The sequence below is a fragment of the Nesoenas mayeri genome (assembly GCF_963082525.1).
Source record: "Nesoenas mayeri genome assembly, chromosome: 9".
NCBI classification, from domain to species: domain Eukaryota; kingdom Metazoa; phylum Chordata; class Aves; order Columbiformes; family Columbidae; genus Nesoenas; species Nesoenas mayeri.
The window spans coordinates 15,511,614-15,528,835 of record NC_137557.1 but is presented as its reverse complement, the minus strand read 5'-3'; the positions used below and the strand labels follow the sequence as shown (position 1 = coordinate 15,528,835).

At 37.1% G+C, this 17,222-nt stretch overlaps 1 protein-coding gene across 1 annotated transcript in view; it reads right to left on the bottom strand.

Annotated features, from left to right (window-relative positions):
• Positions 1-17,222, bottom strand: part of SLC9A9 (solute carrier family 9 member A9) — a gene marked incomplete at its 3' end in the record, with an annotated part of 191,006 nt that overhangs the window by 73,224 nt on the left and 100,560 nt on the right. The window contains exons 10-12 of the mRNA XM_080349551.1: positions 15,482-15,595; positions 13,571-13,682; positions 8,106-8,259 (exon numbers count right to left, since the gene is read on the bottom strand). Of these exons, the coding sequence (XP_080205677.1) occupies positions 8,106-8,259; positions 13,571-13,682; positions 15,482-15,595 (380 nt within the window). The remainder of the gene's footprint in view (positions 1-8,105; positions 8,260-13,570; positions 13,683-15,481; positions 15,596-17,222) is intronic.

Sequence of the window (17,222 nt, the reverse complement as noted above, 5' to 3'; positions counted from 1 at the left end):
TCTCAACAGGAATATTTATTGCAGCCTGATTTAAAATAGTTACTGTACTATGGCTAAGGAGGAATATGACTCTGGAAACAAAGAAAGGACTTTGTTTATTGGAGCTATTTCTGTCACAGAGAGGGAATACCAGCTAGATTGATCATGAGTATTCTAAAAACAAAACAATGAACAGTACAAAGTGCACAGAAATATAATAGTACTTGAAAATGTACTGCCTTTAATTGAACTGTTCATCTCTGTGTTGTGGTGACTTGCAAATTACAGTTAAAGATAGGCTGACATTCCATTTTCAATACTAAGTCAACAGATCCTTCACTTTCACTAAATTGTTTTCAAGAACTTTAGAGGAAATATGACCCAAAGGAATACAGTTATAGAGGAGAGAACATGCCAAGGCCAGGAAAAAAACCCATTTAATTAAACCTCTTTTTCTAAACTGACCTTCCTTTCTCTTGGCAAATGATAATAGGAAAATGTCTTCAAAGGAATACAAGCAAAACAATTAAGAAAGTTCACAAATGCCCAAGAGACAGGTGCTGTCTGTTCTTTAGCCACGCACAGGCTACTTCGGGTTGTGTCCACCCTCAGTATCTGAAAGGCTCTTCCTCATTATCAGGTAAAGATGAAGAACCCCAACCCAGGGATGGCAGAAGCCTTACATGAGAGGAATTTTCTGTCAAGTTAAAGGTGAAAATGAGCAGTTGCTGGTATTAGCTTGATCATTCAGTACAATCTTGAGTAATACACAGTTCTACCCATGTGCCCACAGCAGATGTTGCAAATAGAAGCTGACATGAAAATAATGAATTTTAATATTGCCTACATCCTGTTTAGATAACTTTTAAGACAGTTTGTTGCTGTCCAAAGACTTCCATTTAGCATACGTTATGGTTTTAAGCTAGGTGATGTAGGAGTTGAGTTATATCACCACCTTTCTTATAGATCCCATTCATACACATTTCTACAGATGTGCTCTTGAAGAAGATACTTTTCTGTTAGAACTGACAAAGGAGAGTGAATAAAGCTGTGGTACAGATGCTATAACCCTATGATGGCAAAATGGAACTTAATTCTGGCAGAACTCAGATTTTTTTTTTTTTTTTTTTTTTTAAATAAGAAAGACTCCATGTCATTATAAAAAAAAAAATAGAAGGAAGAAAGTACAAATATTTTTGTATAACTGGTAAATACAGTAATGCAAAACAATCTCTTAATCCTTCGATCTCAAGTGCATCCTTCCTTGGTTCCTGCTCAGAATCTCCCTTCTGGAGCCCTGAGGCTCAGTCACATTTTTACCACCATTTTGACCCTTGAGATTTCTTATTACAACTGTTGCCTTGCTAGATAAGGCAGAACTCTTGCCCAAGTCCACAATATTGTTTGGTGTTTGGTTTTTTTTGTTTTTTTGTTTTTTTTTTTTTAATTTGAAGGGACTCTTCTGGGAAGCAGAAAGAACAACTTTGGAAGCTTAAAGTACAGACCAAATCTGATCAAAGCTTCCCACTTGGCAGTGACAAGTGCTACCACTGTGGCCTTGTAAGCTGTCTTTCTGCAGCATCTCTTTGAACGCAGCTGAACACGGAGTTTGGGAATAACGAAAAGAGTATTTTTGTTACTGAAACTGTAGTGCTGCAATACTGGCCAAGGTCATGTTGTAACTCCAGTTGCTCTATCATAAAGTTCTGTCTTTCAGCAGTCTATAATCAGTTGATAAAGATGTGGGATAAGCACAGAATCTTACTTTACCAACCAATTTTTTTTGGTAGACAGCCATGGTCACAAGCAGTCAAGCCATAGCATTTAGCTGCGCTGCCCACTTGCATCCCTAATAGGGCATTCTGGTGAACATACACACAACCTCAGCCTCTGACACTGGAGTGATGGACTAAAGTGTTGGATACTGAAAAAGACCCACAAAATCTTGGCTTCTCGAAAGATTAGCTTATCCCTGGGACATTGTCATTGTAAAGGAATATATTAACATTCCCAATGGCATTAAACTCTGCTGGGTCATGATTTCTGGGTGCTGATGTCTGCTGAACACTGATTTCCTACTGTAGTCAGTAGGTTTGCAATATGGCAGTGGGTGGGAGTTTAGAAGCTAGCAGTATTTTGATCTTCTAACTTAAACACCATAATACTGAGTCGTGTTATCATTTTATGTTTTAGATGTGACAGAGTCCGTTAGCTGACATTATTTCAAAAGCATAAACAGCTAAGTCAGATTCTCAAAATGTTTTGGAGACAGTCCTATAATGTTTGTTCCTTTTTCATTCAGAGAACTGTGCTGTAGCCATACCACAAGGAAACCTTCACAAAAGAATCTGGTCTGTTAATGTTTTACAGTAGAACTTTCTAAAAGTGGAGCAACAAGAACTCAGAATAAAACTTTAAAAACTTTATTTTAAAAAATGTACTTTGCTAAAATAGCAATATATTATATGAGTTGGTAAGAAGTCCTCCAATTAGGTCTTTCTGTAACTTTTCGTCTGAATTCTTATGTTCTGTCAGTGTTATTCAATGCAGGTTTGCTATCAAAATATGTATGGGTGAATGGCATAAGGAGTATGTATTTGGGCTGGCTGAATGATTTGTTCTATGAAGAATAAATAGAAAGACCCTTGAGACAACTCTTTTGACTTTGGTGGCTTCATATCAGTGATAGAGAGATATGTCTGTGTAATCTGTAAATTATTTTTGCTTTCCTTCGTGGCTGTACATCTGGTTGGGGGGTTACCGCATGCTTGACCCTTGCAAATGGCAGATTTCTTTTTCGTGCCAACAACAGTATTGCTCCCAGTTTACCTGCGCTTGATTCTCAGTCAGTCAGCATTGTGTCCTATACAAAACAGAAACAAGTCCCTACAGCAATGATATCCCCTTGGCTTATGTACTCATTTAAAACAGTTTTGAGCACTCTTAATTTATAGAATGTGAGTCATCTCATCTTATTCTTGTTATATGCATTAGGTTGTTTTTTTCAGTTTTACTTTTTACACTTGACGCATTTCTATGTTTTGTGTTCTCAGCGACCACTGACTCTATTAAAGCACATGCTGTATTTATGGCAGTGCAGTGTGAATGAATGACCAGCTGCTGATCGCCATCAGAGACCTTCTGGCTCCAGTATTGCAAAGGAAGTTTTAGAGGTGCATAACCTTGACAGTTTTGGGTTTAGTTTTGCCTAGATGGGCAAAGAGAAACAGCAGTTGGTAGTTATACAGCTGTAATCTGAATAGTGAATAGAATAAGCAGAGCTCTGGGAAACTTCTGGAAGTGAATCTGAAAGTCTGGGTCAGTTAGGGAAGCCAATAGCTGTAGATTAGAAGAACAGTTTGTTTAGATTAATTTAGTTTCCTGGGTTGATGCTTTCTCATAGAATAGTGCAATGAGGAGTTCCTTCTGCTGAGAATGTGGGTTTGGACAGCCTTGGTCATCCCCCTAAAATGTGCTACGTCAGGTTTCTAGCACTAGTATTTGGAGAAAGTTGGAAGTTTGGAACTGCAGTTTTAGGTGAACTAGAGAGGGCATGTTTTCAAGGGCAGCCAGGCGCATGGACACTGCCAGATTCTAAAATACACACCAAAAGCGATGGCCAGATAGGCACAGTATTAAAAGTTACTCTTCAATGCTGCTGAGCATTTCTTTAGAATATGGAATAAAAATCTCCTTATTCACTGAAGAACTGCTGCAAAGAGATATACAGAGAGTCTGGAAATCCCTTGACAAACATTTACACAGGAGGTGATGATAAACAAACAGGACCTAATACCTACCACAATGCTTTTATAGGACATGTTTTATTAACAGCTTTGTATTTTTGCTCTGCTGTCAGGAGAATCCTTTATCCCCAAACCTCTCATTGCAGGCTTACTGTAAAATGTAGCTCTCTATTTTTAATCAGAGTATAGGGAATGAAGTGAGACATATATCCAAAAGCTTTAGCAGGTAATACTCAGCATCTCCAAAGGCACATTTATTGAATTCTTCAATTTGACTGTGAGCTCATGCTTAAATTACTGTCTTTGTTTTGCTGTTGATGTATCATGATATTATTCTCATACACTGATGCAGGTTTATTCATTGTCTGCCAAGAGCAGTATTTTGTAGCCCTTTCACACAGGGAGGAAAGGCAATTTTTTTTTCTAGTTATACCTCTCAGATAAGCCAAAAGATAATGTATTATTTAGGAACATGGTGCAACTGATTCTGCTCTCAGATTGCCAACTGATAACACTGTTACTGACTGTGCATATGCCCCTGTGCTCATGAATGTCTTGTTACTGCACCAGACAATTGGGAATGTTTAAATAGGGCCTGATTTTCAGATAGGAAACGCTCAGTGCTTTCTGAAACTCAGAGTTTAATGTATCTGAAAAAGGAGACAGCTAAAATAAACAAGGCATTTCTGAAAGCACATCTCATTCTTTTAGAACAAAGTTAAAAAATATTCAGACTTCACCAAAAATTTTAAGACTCATTTTGAAGGCTGCTCCGCTTGGGTAAATATGCTAGTAAGATAATGAGAACGATTGGTATGTATTTCTTTTCAAACTATAGTTTGGCTTATGGAGACATGTAGACATAAAACTTATCATGAGCAGATCAGGTTTCCAAGGCTTTAAGAACCTTTCTTAGATGCAAGCTATAGTTTAAGTAGGAGCATATGCTTCAATATCACTTGTTTGTTAAATGAAGAGACCTAGAAATGTGAACCTTAAACTTGGGTTAACTCCTGGGATCCATTTAAGCTTATTTTTGCAAAAGCTGTCAGCACAGCTGGCCTCTGCAACCTTGTGAGATAGTTGAGTGATATTGATGCCTTAAATGGGAGATGGAAATGGAGCCTTTTTCAGGAGCACATGTTTAGTTTTGATAATATCTTACTATATGTTTTGGCAACAATTTCCAAGTGTTGTATAAGCCACACATATTTCTGGAATAAATCAGCTGGTAGGTATCTCTGAGGACACATCTTCATCTTTTATCAAAAAGAGTGACAGATTATATTTACATTAAGTTGAATTTTAACTTAAAAAGAAAAAAAAGCAGATCAGATGCTATTGCTGTGAGGAGAGGTGGAAGCTTATGGAAATTCCAGTTATTATGGAAACAAAGATTGATTTTTTTTTTTTCAGAAGACTATTGCTACTACTGTTTAAAAAATGCGACAGTTCTATTCCCTGATACTCTGTTGATACACGAGGAGTCTTGGTCACCATTATAAGAACTTCAAAATGCAAATTACAGAGTGTGTGATAAAACATTGAAGCATACTATACTATGTAGAGAACAATTTAAAATAAGAGGGCTGTACAGATCTTGAATACTGTCTTTCACCTTGACTAATGCTGTAATGAATTGTCGTAGAGTAAATGGTAAATGTATTAGTGTCAGTTATTTGTAATTTATGTTATTTTTACATATTTTCAACTTAATGGATGAAAGGTTTATTCATGTTTTAAAATGAAAACCTGGATCAGTTTGTTTGTAACATATAAACTTAATCACTTCTATGTAGGATAAGACTGCTGATAGGAATTGTAGCCTATTCTATACAGCTAGATTGCACACAAATTAAAATGTACATGAATAAGATTAGATTCATCCAAATAGTTTCAGAAATCATGTGCTCCTCTTTATTACCCCCTGAATGCCTTCTGTTCAGTGAAATACATTACCTGCTGGATAATAATTTTATGATTAAGTGGTTGATTGGCAAAAAAAAGCAGCACACTCAGATTTTGAGTGTTATTCACTTGATCACAGGATTCTTGATTGCTCCTGTCTCCTGAGAAGATTTACCTTTACAGGAACTCATAGGTTATGTAGGGAAATCCAATGTGGTCGTTGCCCTTAAAACAGCCATTCATGTCTTTTTCTTTTCCTGTAAGTACCTAATTTTGATAATGTGAATGACTAGAGTTGTTTAGATTAACTGATTGAGTGTTATGCTTAGGATTTGAACAACAGTGGTAAAGCTGGTTCCCTAAAGCATTGGGAAGTCATATAGAAGTGGTCTACACTGTAAATCCACATCAACTGAACACTTGAGGGCTAGTGTGGTACCTCTCTGCCTCTTCTTACATGGATGCAGCATTTCACTGGCTTCATCCCTTTTTTTCTGTAACTGATGACATGCCAACCCATTCCAATGAGTCTCTTTACAGACAATCATGTAATCTTTGTGCTCATAATACAGTTTCCCCTGGCTTTTTGAACCCAGAATTGCTGTTCAGGCACCATTGCAAGCATATTGGGGGACTGTGCCCCAAGCAAGGTGGTGGAATTTGGAGTAGCCCCACAGCTCTCTCAGCAAACCCAGGTCTGCTAGAACCTATACAGGTATCAACTGGCATGAATTACCACCACCTTTAAACACAATTACTTAGCAAAATTGCTTAAGGCTAAAATGACAAATGCTGGTAACGAAGCAGAAATTCCACACTGAAGTGTAATGAATTATACAGACAGTTAAATATACTTGCTAGAAAGAGAAATCAGAGCCTCAAGATACATTTGTAATTACAGATGTTGATTTAAAGTTTTATCTCATTTTGACCAGACACTCCTAATTTATGAAGCTGTGTGTTCTGATGTCAGGAAAGCGAGTGTGAATTGTGAACCTAATAGCTTTATATTGATAGTAAGAAAATCTATATCCCTGTTACAAAACCAAATCATTTGATTAGTAAATCTACCTGGCAGATCTGCTGGGATTCAGAGGAGATTCCCAAAGAGAGAAACATTTCAGACCAATAATGACTGTCTACTTTCAGTATCTTTGGTAAAGCCAGTTTTGTATGTGGGTAATGAAAGAAGCACATGCTTGTGTTGAAGGGTATAAATAGTTAATGAGTCACCTCCTCACTTGTGGTCTCATGGGTCTTCCTGCCTCTGAGTTGTACTAAGTAGCAGAAGTGCCACTGTATCCAGTTAAATTGCTTGTGTTAGTGAAAGCACTCGGCAACGTTCATTGTAAAAATTATCTAGAAAGCTAGACCAGGACAGGCATCCAGTGACCAAAGTCCTTAGACTGGACACACAACTACGGGCACACCTCCTTTTTCCCCACACTATATTCTCGAAATTATTCCTTAATGTCCTGTGACAGTAATTCAAAGTGATTTAGTCCACAAGATCCAGTGAGAACATTCCTCCTCACCCACATTCCTGTTGCCATGTAGAGCAACGTCATTGGTGACCAACAGTGAAAAGCGGCAAATCTCAGAAAGATGAGTGATAGTGGCAGAGTATATCCAAACTGTAATGAACTTGGTTGACATTATGGGACATAAGAGAGATGTCATGAAAAAGAACCAAACTGTCACAGAAATGGGGAGATGCCCCATTGCATACAGGTGGCTGCATTTTACGTTTACACAGTACACTTGTGTGCTAGTCCTTATTTTGTCTGCAAGCTTTTTATTTATGCTGTTTGTTAAACTCCAGTTATCTTCAGCTGATATTTTATAGCAACCATCTGACACTAAGGGATCTTAATCAGACACCATTCTGTAAACAAAGCAAGAATATGCTATATATAGAGAAGATAAGGAATTCTGATACTCTTTATTCTAGCTTCCTATTTGCCTTTTTTTTTTCTTTTTAAAATCTCCCTTATTATTCATTTCTGCCTGTGAATACAAGTGACTATGACATAATTTAAAAAATAATGTAGTGAAGGAGCATATATAAAACATGAGTAATAAATCAATGGCTGAATGACGCACCAATGCAGCTAGATTTTCTAGTATATTCACATTATAATCATAAATACATTATTTATTATATGTTTGTGTAATGAATACACATTTTGGATGAGGGCAATAATTGCCTTTATAGATCTTTCTTCAACAGTGAGGAGGACACTACTAACATTTATTCAGAGTCTTTAAAAGGAACAGTAGTGAAACAAACTCTAAGGAAATAAGGATGGATCTACCTATAGGTCCAAACCCACAACGATCTTTGAAAGAACATGTTCCTTGTAGTCTGGAACTGCTACCTCTCTTTGGTAGCCAAATACTTCCTTTGTGGTTGCACAACTCTATTAAAAAGCATATAAGTAAGCCTTAGAAAGCTGTAAAGAGAATACTAACCTGATCTGAAGCCATGTGAGCATCGGTGTTGTGCCTCCCCCAAACACCCAGACTGTGAAAAACACAACAAGCAGTGCTGTGGTAAACATCATTTGTTTGGGCTGGGATTCTGTGTCTCGAATAGCCAATGCAAATGCTATTGCACCACGTAAACCTGAAAAAACAGACAAGAATGTCGAACTTAATGTGATGGAGAAACAGAATTTTACTCTTTTCAGCCCAAAGCCAATTTCAAGGGCAATGGAAACTTACAGACCATGATCGTACTTATAAAATGCTGAACTGTGCTAATTGAAAGGATCGTTTTTAATGGAAGTATAAGCAACCTTGCAAAAGTGGACAATGAAACTACTCTCATATTCACACATTTGGTTTGCATCCACTGAATCCTTTGTCTTGAATAATTGCAAATTAATTAGTAATCTGGACTCTATGCATGTTAGGAAAGAAATCTATTCCCTGTGCTGTTTTACTGACTTCAGTGGGGCTACTCGTGAAACTAGGTGCATGGGTGAAAGAGGATTAGCATTAAAATCTATATCCAAGTATGCTACCCATATCTTGCTTGAAACAATAGAAAATTTCTTTTTAAAGTATTTAAAATCTTTCAATGTGCTAAAAGCAGTCATAATAATTATGACTTAAAAACAATGAATAATTTTTAGAAGATTATTTGAAGTATCTAAAAAGGGGATGCAGAATGAATGTAGATTTTTATCATTATAATAGTTGTAGAATTATACACCTAGAGAGACTGAGTAAACAAAAACTTTAAAATGTGGAGAAGACAGCTAAAAGTGAGTTTGAAAAAAAAGCCCCAGTGTAGTAATAAGCTAATTAAATAGGTCCTCACAGAGTGACACATATTAAAAAAGAGGGAGGAAAAAAGCCAGCCCTCCAGCCCTCAGGATGTATAATACAAGTAATACTCTATATTTTCAAATGTTTTTTATTTATCTATTTTAATTTACTTTATTGTTTTCTTCCAAAAAATCCCCAAAATAACTGTAGAGTGTAAGGCCATTACATGTATACAATACACACTGAATCCAAAAAGTACTTTTCAGGCATTGAGAGATGAAATCTAATAATTAAACCTCTTGTAAGGCATTGATGGTATATGCAGAATCATTTAATCAACTGCTAAAAAGCAGCTATTTTTGGAGTAGAACTCTAAAGCTCTCTAACATTACATAGCTAGAATGTGAATTGTTTGGTATAGAAGACAGACAGTTTATTCAGAGAACAAGACAAAGCCATTTCTGCCAGACTATAGTTACAGTAGCTGAAAATGGTCAGGGGCAGCAGGTTTAAAATCTCCACTTTTATGAAAATAACACGGCAGTCAACAAGTGGGCTTGTCATTGACTTTGCTTTTATGTAGAAGACATCTCTAAGGATGTGCATACTTTCCTATTTTCTTATGGGAAAAAATGCCTGCTCATTTTGAACATATATCCGAGGAGGGAATGAACTGCTACTGAAAAGGTCTTTTTCCAGTGGTTATAGTGGTAATTCTAGATGACTAACCCAGATTAAACACTTAAATTATTGGTGGCTACATTTTGGTGGAAAACAATGCTGCTTTCCACAGCTCCATCACAGTGGTATGTGCAATATTAAATCTCAAACATCTCTTTAGGCAAGAAGGAATGCTAAAAAAACAGTTGTTAATTAATACATCACTAAGACTCTACTTCTTGAGTACTGGACTGTGCATTTTTCCTGTTCAGAGAAATAGTGAGTACCTTCACTGCATTTTTCATTCATAAAAGGCTCAGTGTTGATCTATAAGAGCTAATTCAGTTTCAACTAAAAGCTTGTCTAAAGTAAAATAAATAAAGAATTTGCTTCCAACTAAAGCAACAGGAAGCAGATGAATATAACCTAAAATGTAAAGACTTGATGAGAGCAAGGTTCTTTATATACTTTCCAGGAACACATTCCAGATAACAACACAAATGAAGGAGGGCATTTTTAACAATCTCAGAAGATGGTAAGATGCTGAACTAAACTGAAGATAAGGAAGGTCAGGGTTTCTGTCACACCTCAGGGAAAAATACCAACAAAGCACGATGGAACAGTTGGCTCCAGTGGACATTGGTATCTCAGCTACACCTGCAAAAAGTGGCAGAAAAAGGCTCTGATGAACCTTTAGCAGAGATTGTCTCCCCTCATCTTTCAGAGATGCAGCACTGACAACAGCTTCACATCTGTGCTGTGATCCATCGATCCTTTGGGCTCTGTCACAGATTTCCTACCAGATTTTCCTGCTAGCTGTGCCTGCCTTTAGGGATCATCTTTTCAAGAGATATTCTTTCATGTGTCAGGGCCTTCAAAGAAAAGGATTTGAAGAGTTAAGCTTAAGTGGCCCACAGGATGGAAAAAGTTTTCTGTCCTCTGCTCACGCTCCATAAACACACCACTCTGAACCCATCCTTCTGAAGAGCCTTGGAGGGCAACAGTGTTTGTGGGTAGCGTGGAGAGAATCTGCCAGGAAAGGAGACTTTCTGTATGCAGATCTGGTGTTTTGGTTTCAACCATAGGTCTCTGATCTTTTCTTCCTTGCTTTCTTTCCTCTTTAGCTGATCTCATACGTATCTTTTGGGAAAGTTCACTTTGACGCTTCCCACCACTGTGTATGTATGACTGTGCAGATGTAAATGCCTGTACACAGGCATTCTTTTTTTGTTTTTCTTCTGCATTTGTGTTCCACCCTTTCAGACTTCACTGCTGTTGTAATGTCTTATATTAAGAGCAACCACCCTGTAGCACCAGCCTCTCACTGGTTTATATGCTGTAGAGAAGAGGAAAACACAGTAAAAAGGAAGTAGAGATACTGGAAGAAGTGTGGAAGGTGTGGCACTGTACCTGTTAAAAAGTCCCCTCCTGGTTATGTAGCAGTGATGCCCAAATATCAGACATGTTATTCCCATTAATAAGACCACTTGGATCTATTTAGTTTCCTTCCCTTTTAATTTCATTTCCAGCTAAAGGCATCATAGTGGAGTCTGAACTGACATGAGCCATTTTTCATGCAGCATAGACAGCTAATGTATAGTGGTAGCTCCCTTACAATTTGAGACATCAGAATATTTATTTTTCACATGATCAGAGACTGCTGGCCTACCCATTTTGGCTGATGTTGAACTTAATTTGAGAAGCTTGGACTTCTATAAAGACTAATCCAGTTCTAATTTACAATGGAATATTATCAAGAATCATGATTAAACATAGTTGTAAAAGTGAAGCCACCCTCTGTAATGTGGTGTTAGAGGAGTGGCAGAAGCAGATGAATGTAATAAATCGAAACGCTACATAATCCACTTAAAAGCCTAACTCTTCCGTGTTTTCTCAAATGTATTAATACTCCTCAAAAAGCAGAATTTAATTACTTTGGTAGAATTCCTTGCAGAGTAAGGTATACTCAAATGCTAATTGACAATGTATTTGCCTGACCTTAATTGCTTTTTTCAGACTTCGATGTTCATGGTGATTAAGGCAGCAAAACTCAGCAAATAAAGTGGTAAATATCTGGTGTATATGGCAGTGATAAAATGGAAAACAAAAGTAACCCCAAATTTGTTGTTTTCTACATCTTAGTGTGTGGTGCTGTGGAGAGGGAAGCCTGTTTTCCCCATGTTTGATTAGAACCGTATGTTGTACCAGAATATTGCTGCAGATCTCATGTAGGCAATAAGTGTCTTTCTCCAAACTCAAAATTTAATGCCTTGTTTACTCATATCAGAAATGTGTCTTTCTTCTGGAAGTCACTGTCTTCTCTGTTTATCACTATGTACAGGATGATCAGTTTATAGTAAATAAGAATGTTATTGGTAACTGAGCACAAATCTTAGTGCAAATTAAAAAGTACAATTCCACAGAAGATTCACAAATCCAATGTGTTCTGGGAAGTGTAAAGCTGCGGGCACCGTGAGGCGCAGGCAGTCTTTATTGCTCTACTTGCAGATGATGCTGTTGACTTTTTTATCATGTTTCAAAGACATTTTTCTCTGCAAAATAGAGTGTTCCTTTGAAAAGAGTTAAATGTTAATTTTCTGAGTATTTTAACATTCACATTTTAGAAACTTTCAATACTACTACTTTCAGTTCTCAGCTACCAGATTGTACTGGAAAGCTAATGTGTGAGAGTGAGTTCTCAAGTTCACTTGTTGGCTGCAGGCTACTTTCTGCTCCTAGTTCTCTGGAGAATAAAAATTGGCTGGAGAAAATAAGGACAGAGAAGTTGAAGAATAAGATATATTTTTAGAAAATTTTTAATTGTATACTTCATCTGATGAAAAATAAAACCAAAATTGAGGCCCAGAAACTAGGTAACTAATGATATGAAGCTATTTTTCATGCTGTTTTCTAGTTGGCCACCTGCTAACTCTACTGATCGTTTATGTATATGTCTTACCCAGGCAACAATTGTAGACGAGCAGACAGTCTGAAAGCCAGTTCCTAATGCATGTATGTCACCATCTCCCACTATGGTCCAGCTGGTATTAACTGACAATTTCAGTGGCTGCTTTCAGCAGGATTTGAATAGATATAGAAATGAACAACTGTGTTCTCTAGAGAGATGGAATTATATAGGCATAAATGAGGCACCCTGATGTGTAGAACTCCTGATGAGAAAGCCTGAAATGTGGTGCATTGTATTTTACTTATCTCTCTAAATAGATCAGTGTACATCATGGCTGTCAATCTACCTTTTATCTATAAAAATTTGTAATAGGTTTTTGTATAAAAAGCAAGAAAAGGAAGAAAAAAGTGCTGACTTTCTAATTTTAGAAAACTATTTTATCGATGGCGCTGGGGATTCTGTGTTTCTGTCTTTTACTGAACAAATATTCTTAGCATATGGGTGAGTTTTTCCTAACTAGCATTAGAAAGTCAAGTGGAAGTATTTCTAGCTTGTGGAAGTCCAAAAATATAGAATCTAGCTGAGATTTTAACAGTTCAAGGGATGATGTACAGATTAGAATAGAACACGGCTCCCTCTTCAGGCTGGAGTACATATGAAAAGGTTTGTGGAATTAAAGTCTCCTGGTCTCAGGTTTCAAGGTAAAACTGTTCCTGACGTTAGAAGAATTGCCAAAGACTCTGTCTGATTTGAGTATCAAGACTAGTATCTTCAAGGCTGGACATTTATTTGCTGGTATGTAAGCATCCTATTAGGTGCACTACAGGTGTCTCTAAAACAACACAACATAAAAACATAGTATTCCCAAACTGTCCTGGATGTTGGACAATGAGTTGAAAGACTGGCTTCCTGGGTGGTAGGTTTCCAAAACAAGTTAATTAAAATAGGTCCAGAACACAATAAAATTGTTGAGGATACATCAGTTTTCTTCAGTAGCTTTGAAAATGCTATCTTGAGTTTTAAGATAATGACTTCATGATAGATGACTTTGTCAGTTGTTAAATGTGGACAGCAAAAATACTAAAATAGCACTCACCTGAAAACATCATCATATGCTGAAAGTTCCTGGGAATCTTTTGTTTTCGACCCAAATTCAAAATGAAAGAAAGTGGATATATGTTGCAAGCTCTTGCTGCAAAAACTGCCACCTAAAATGTAAGTAGTTGAGGAAAATGGTGGAGGAAATACTGAAAAAAACAGAGTTAACTTAAACCCAATATTTCTCCAAAGTTTTAAAAGTGTAATTAAAATGAATATGAGACTATCTTCCTTCATATTTTGCATGTCAGATCCTTCTTGTTCCAATTTCATTATGCAGTGCAGTGGCAGAGATTGTCTTCCCCAGACATCCTGGTTTTATATTCATCATCATATATCTCACTTCAATCACTCTGCTTTTACTCATCACATTTGTATCACATGTGCCTTCATCTTCAGTCCTTCAGTAAAATGCCTGTCATCAGTTGCAGAGATGGTATAATCTCCTTGAGCAGCAATTTGCAAAGAATAAGTGTGCTTTTGGACATGATTACTTTCTTATTTCCTGACAATTCATATTGTCTATATCCAACATTCTTTGCTTTTTTCCTCCCTTTTTCTTTCGAGATTTTTCAAAAGGAGTTCTCTGTTACTCCTTTGTGAAACGATCACAAAAGTTACCTGAATTAGAAACATGGGGCTATTTCAGATTTAAAGGACAATCAGAGCTCCTTCTACATGCGTTTAGCAGGTTCTGTCCTCCCCTTGTCTTTGTGGCCCTTAGGGCTCAATTGTGGCACTGTGAGTCTGAGCCACGCTGTGGCCTGTAGAACACATGATGTACTCAAGTGGCAACGCCTGAATGTATTGTATCTGCTGTCCCAAGAGCTGCTCAAAGCTCCTGTGTGCTTGGGAGAACACACCTGAGCAGTGGTTGCCCCCGTGCCCTGTGCTCAGCCACCACGCAGCCTCGTGGCCACCTGCCAGCTCGTAGCAAGAGCTGGGGCAGAGCTGAGATCCCTAGGGACTGGGGCTGCTCTGCCCTGCACCTCCCTTCCCAGGCTCGGGATGCAGGGGACACTGCTGCACTCGCCTCGTGGTGAGGGGTGCAATGGGCTTTTGGGGCTTCTCTGTCACATAACCCAACCTTGTAGCCAGGGGATACGTGATGCAGTTCTTCTTATTCATTACAAATAAAAATTACTACAAGTAAACAGTATGATCCCAACTTTCAAAGCTATTACAGATCATCAAAAAGTGATAAGCAAAGGGCTGCTGCTCTGAGCCGAAAGAGTCTTTGTGTGAATTGTCAGCATGAAAAAAATCAATACCACTGTACAAATAAGCAACAGATTTGTTGAGAAACCATGGCAGAATTAAAGATACAGACTTTCTTACCAGTGTCTTAGGCACATGATGATGTAAATAATTCCATGTACACTAGAGATATCAAATACAAAAAAGGAAAGATTTGAGCAATGCAGAACTGTGTGCTTTTTAAGGACTTTATATCATTTAAGTAGCTTTGGGGAAGTTCTGCTTATGGCACATATTTGTCTGGAGGCAGATTCACAGTTGGTAGATCTGCACGGGCTCTGGACAGGCAAAAGATTTTTTTGTGCCTCCAGCTGCCCCTACAGGTGTGTCCCAATGCACATCCCCATTTCCCACCCCACTTGTGAACTAGTGGCAAAAGGTCCCCAGTAGGTTTAAACCTATCTGCCTTGTGGCAGATCTGCAAAACAGCAACTGTCACAAGACCATGTGCTCACCTGCATTGAGCCAGTTATTGGGATATACATAATAAACATGATTGGGTTTGGACTTGACAAAAACTTGAGTTTTAGTATTTAAATAACTGACTTGTTGGTTTGTTGACTTTTTTCACATAGAGCACACATTATTTTTATATATATAAAATATGTATATGCATGCACATAGAGATATACTTCTTTAAAGGAAAGGATACAAATGCACCAAATATAAAAAGAGGATTGAAGATATGATTTTGAAACGTGAATAGCGCGAGTCCCATGTAACAGAAGATGACATTCTCAGCCAAAAAATTCATGAACTCGAACAACTTCAATGAGAGAGAAACAACATAATTATGACTCATGTCTATAAGTGACTGCTGTTTGTCAAAAGATTCCCTTGGAATACAGAACTGTTTAGAGGAAAGAAACAGAAATCACACCTATTTCAAGGGCGGATTTTAAAACCATTTGATTTGCTATATAGTATGCGTGGTGTCTTTTAGCTGTAAAGAAATCATAGTTGTGTGTTTGTGTGATTTGTGTGTGGAAACTTGACATTGACAACTGATAAAATATATAAACAGCAAGTAAGTTAAAGAAGCTTCAATGCAAACTGCAAGGAAGCTGAGGGAATTTAACTTCCCTCATGTTTACACAGGTGAACCTGGGAAGTGGCTCAGATCCTGATTACACACATGGTTATGCATAACACAGAGCTGGGTATGGGCACACTAATTCTAAGAGAGGAAAAAAACCCCTAAATGGACTTCTAAGAATCTGTGCCTTCAAAATATAACATGATCTTTTTTATTACTGTGAATACTGTCCTGCAGATTAAAACTTATTGCACTGTATGGCCATCACTATCAATTACTCATTTCAAACTAAACTATTTAAGATATCACTTAAACATATTATAAAATAACCCTAATATATATCATTATTGTAGGATTTTTTCTATGAAAAAAAGCAAAGCCAAAATATTCATTTGCCTTGAGTGGATGATCTTGATTGCATTTGCAGATGATTATATAAAAAACTAATAAAATAAATTTTCATATTTATCCACATCTGGAAAAAATTAATCATTGTCTGCTGAGTAACTACAGAGGAGACAAAAAGAGGTCTCTCCATTCTGAAGTCACTTCTGGGCTCAAGAGACTACACTAACAAATCCTGATACTGAATTAGGGCTGAAGTTTGTCAATCTGTCTACAACCAGTCATACGTCACTATCTGGAATGTTACTATGGAGACATTTTATTCATCCTGAATGGGCTTATATATTTTTTGTAATATATTTGTGCTTCTAAAAATAAGTATCCAGTAACAGTCACTAAGATCTAACAAAGGAAAAATGAGAGCTGTCAGAACCATTATTTAAAACAAATTTCAGAAGCAAAATGGCATAAACCCCAGTAGTATTTGGGAAGATATTTCAGATCTCATGGCAGCCTTATCAGTTATCCCAAGCACACATTCCATAGCCCCCATTTTATGCTGCAATGCTGAACAATGTGAAAATAAAACACAAGAAATATTTGCAAGTTAGTAGGCTTAAATTATTTAAATTAAATTTAAATGAGAGAAACTAGTTGCCAAAAAACCTCAAAGTATTGGAATCTTGTGACCCATACAAATTATTATGGTAAATCTTCACATTACTATTTTGGGACTTACATATATAAAAATATATGTATTTGTGTGTACATAAAAAAACTTTTGGGGAAGGGTACGGCTATGAGGAGCCATAACTGCACGCTTCTGTTGTTGGCATAACATAGAGACTCCAGAGGTTTTAAAACTGAATGATATTTCACTCTTAATTTACAAAATCTTATTCAAGGCTTAAAGAAATGTAAAGTATATCTACTATTGATGTGCTTTGAAAATACAATTTCTAAAATTAAAGTTTCGTTCTTGTATTTTCCAAACTTTTTGTTGACATACATT